Consider the following 3,266-nt stretch of genomic DNA (forward strand, 5'->3'; position numbering starts at 1 on the left):
TATATATATATATATATATATATATATATATTATATATATATCTGAAGATTGGATGAAATATACTATAAACTATTAATAGAGTATTCCTCAGGAGAAAAAGGTAAGGCTGGGTTAAAAATGATAAAAAAAAAACTTTACCATTTAGTTACTGTTTTCCTTATTTTGTTGTTGTTTATAGTAGCAGAACTGCATTAATTTATTTTAACTGAAAATAAATAAAAACTGCTCAGAAAATATAAAGTGGTTCTTGGTCAGTTACTGGCTGGGAGGATCCTTGCCCCCTGCCACCATGCCTATCATTTTTATGACAAAATGAGAAAGAAGGTGGCTCTTTGGTTGAAGCCAGCTGAAGTGTGTCTCACGCACACCAGTGACAAGCTTTTCAGATTCCCCAGCTGAAAGTGTTGCCATGTTTCCTGGAACCTTGAAGTCCTCTGCACACCCTTGGCTGCCATTATCTCAGTGCACCCTCGTGCACATTCTCTGCAGCTTGAAAATAGCATGGCGGAGAAGAGGGCAGACTTTTCCATCAGAATGTCCTGCATGCTGGCTGCTGTTCTATTCATCATGGCAGCATGACAAAGTTAAGCCCATTTCAGTAGCTCAATCATAACTTAATAGTAGCTTAACACAATTTATTTAGCAGCTTAAATTTACTTAGTACTTTTATTACTAATCACTAAATAAAATTTATGTAGTAACTTAATAAAAACTAAAGCTGTAATGTAGGCATATGTAGTCAGAATTGAGCAGACAAGGGTGACTTTGTGGTCGGTAGCTTGAGCAGAGGACCATTTGACTCCACGTGGGGGCATGTTAGTGGCTGTGGTCTCTTGGTGGCTTGGGGTTCAAGTGGGGTTTTTTTCCATGCCTGCTGTCGGCAGGGAAGTTTGAAGGGAGTCTAGCTAGGTGCTTTCCCTTTTCTGGGGACTCTCGGGACATTTTAGGACATGAAGAGATTCGAGCGGAAGCCGTTGATCTTATAGGATGAGCTGACTGGTCCCCTTCCATCATATTTTACTCATCAAGTGGTTACACAGCCTAGCAAGGTTTAGGGAAGGATTGGGGAGGAATGTTCTATCTGGAAAGGAGAATTACCTGTGGAGAGCCAGTATCTATCATCAATACATCACAGCGTTTCTGGAATCGCGGCATCTGTGCTTCAATGACTGCATTTAAAAAAGTCTAAAGGTCATAATGGGCACTGGGGAGATGGCTTAGAGGATAAGAGCCCTGGCTTCTCTTCCAGAGAACCCAGGTTCAATCCCTAGTACCACCCTCACAAGCTTCAGCTGCAGATCCGATGCCTTCTTTTGGCTTCTATGGGCATCAGGCACTCATATGGTGCACAGACATATAGGCAGGCCAAAACACCCATAAAATAAAAACAAATAAACATTGAAATAAAAATAAAAGCTGCAATGTAGGCATAAGTGGTCTCTGCAACATAGGCAAACAATCATATGAACTAAAACTAATGATCATTATTAGGTCAGATATCATTGAATGTTTAATATGGGGGGGGGCTGGAAAGAGAGCTCAGTTGGAAAAGTGTTTGCCACGCAAGCACAAGGACCTGAGTCCAGTCCCCAGCATCCATGTAAAAGCTCGATGTGGCAACACTCACTTGACATCTCAGTACAGAGGAGGCAGAGCTGGGAGGATCCACATTATACCTAACTGGGCATCAGTTAAGCGGTGTCAAACACCTGGTATTTTCTCTCTTACAATTCTATATTCATTTATCCAGTGGAGGCATGGCGATTGTCTCATGGTAGGCCTGTGGTTTCTGTAAGACGGCAGGACAGTCAGAACATTTGGAATCTGCATGCTGCTTTGCCGTGGACACCCACGTCCACAACACGTGTGACTGAGAGGGGCTTCTGAAGAGCGATGAAGAAAAAGAAAGAAACCTGCCTCTTATTCTTGCCACCTGTCCCTTTGCTCAGAGTATTTCCCCGGGGACCTCCACCCCTTGCTCCTTTTCAGGTGTTGACGGTGGCATCCTCTGCTTTATCTTTTTCATAGATGTACGAGATCAAAGCAGGAGGCAGCATAGCAAAGAAGTTCAGCGCCATTCTGCAGACGCTCAGCTCACCCCTGCAGCCCAGAGTTCCCGAACACAGTAACAACAGGATGAAAAACCTCTCCTATCCATTCTCCAGGGAAAAAATGTACCTGTGAGTATGGGAGTCACTTGGGCAGGCGCATGAGAGGGCATGGGGAAGGACCTCCAGTGTCATTTCATGCCTGAATCTTGAGGCTTGGGACATGATGACCCTGGGACCTGGGATCCAGGTGGAGAGGGCAACTCTCCAGGGCAAACAGTTCCTATGTCACTGACTGCCTTTCCTCTATGAAGTTATTCCAAACAGCCCTGGACATTCATACAGGAACATCTACCTGCTTCTTGGCCACTCTCTAGGCTGGATGGAGAGCCAGGGGACAGCCAGGATTGAACTGTGAAACTCGATGAGAGGGAAGTGCTTACCTTCCCTGGGGAAGTCCCTCTGCCAAGTTCATCTGATTAGGTTTTGGTAGTATGTGACACAACAGTGAGAAGGTGGAGGAAAATTCTGGATTTCTACATACCCATTGCCTATTTGTGCTCTCTCTGATTCTGTGGAAATGCTCTGCCTAACCATGAAGAGAGAATAAAAATCTCTTTATGGGTATGGCCATTTGGGAAACCTATAGAAGACATGAGCATGGTAGGGAAGTGGGGAATGAAAGATGCAGCATCAAGTGCACACAGGGGGCTCTGGTGTAAACCCATCTGGAGTGATGGGGATCGAATGAATAAGGCAAAGAGGGGGCACAAGGGCAAAAAGACACAAAGATCATCAGTTTTAGAAGCAGTGTTTCTGTGCTCATTAGAGAATGCTTCTCATTCATATTGTCATGATTGGCAACAATTCTATGAATATTCATATGCTGTTTCACAAGTCCCCATCTCCCACTGTCACCTTATAAGTATCCTTCTGCTATAAGGAGAAAACCAAATTTCAAGGCCAACCCAGGCTCACAGACATAGGTCACACAGCAAGAGACAGCATGGCACCCCTTCTTCATGCACGTGTATAATGTAGTGTGAACATATATACTGCTCTCTACCCAGTCTCATCTTCCTCTCATTCCTACTGAGCCCTTTCTTCTTCTCATACTTCTAGATCTTCTTTCTTTCTTTCTTTCTTTCTTTCTTTCTTTCTTTCTTTCTTTCTTTCTTTCTTTCTTCCTTCCTTCCTTCCTTCCTTCCTCTCTTTCT

General features: G+C 43.8%; 1 protein-coding gene across 6 annotated transcripts in view; it reads left to right on the forward strand.

Annotated features, from left to right (window-relative positions):
• Ano2 (anoctamin 2) overlaps positions 1 to 3,266 on the forward strand; it is a 339,560-nt gene that overhangs the window by 98,999 nt on the left and 237,295 nt on the right. For all 6 annotated transcript variants that reach the window (XM_021190379.1, XM_021190380.1, XM_021190381.1 and 3 more), the window contains one exon: positions 2,030 to 2,181. In XM_021190379.1, the coding sequence (XP_021046038.1) occupies positions 2,030 to 2,181 (152 nt within the window). The remainder of the gene's footprint in view (positions 1 to 2,029; positions 2,182 to 3,266) is intronic.

The sequence above is a fragment of the Mus pahari genome, chromosome 2 (assembly GCF_900095145.1).
Source record: "Mus pahari chromosome 2, PAHARI_EIJ_v1.1, whole genome shotgun sequence".
Lineage (NCBI taxonomy): Eukaryota > Metazoa > Chordata > Mammalia > Rodentia > Muridae > Mus > Mus pahari.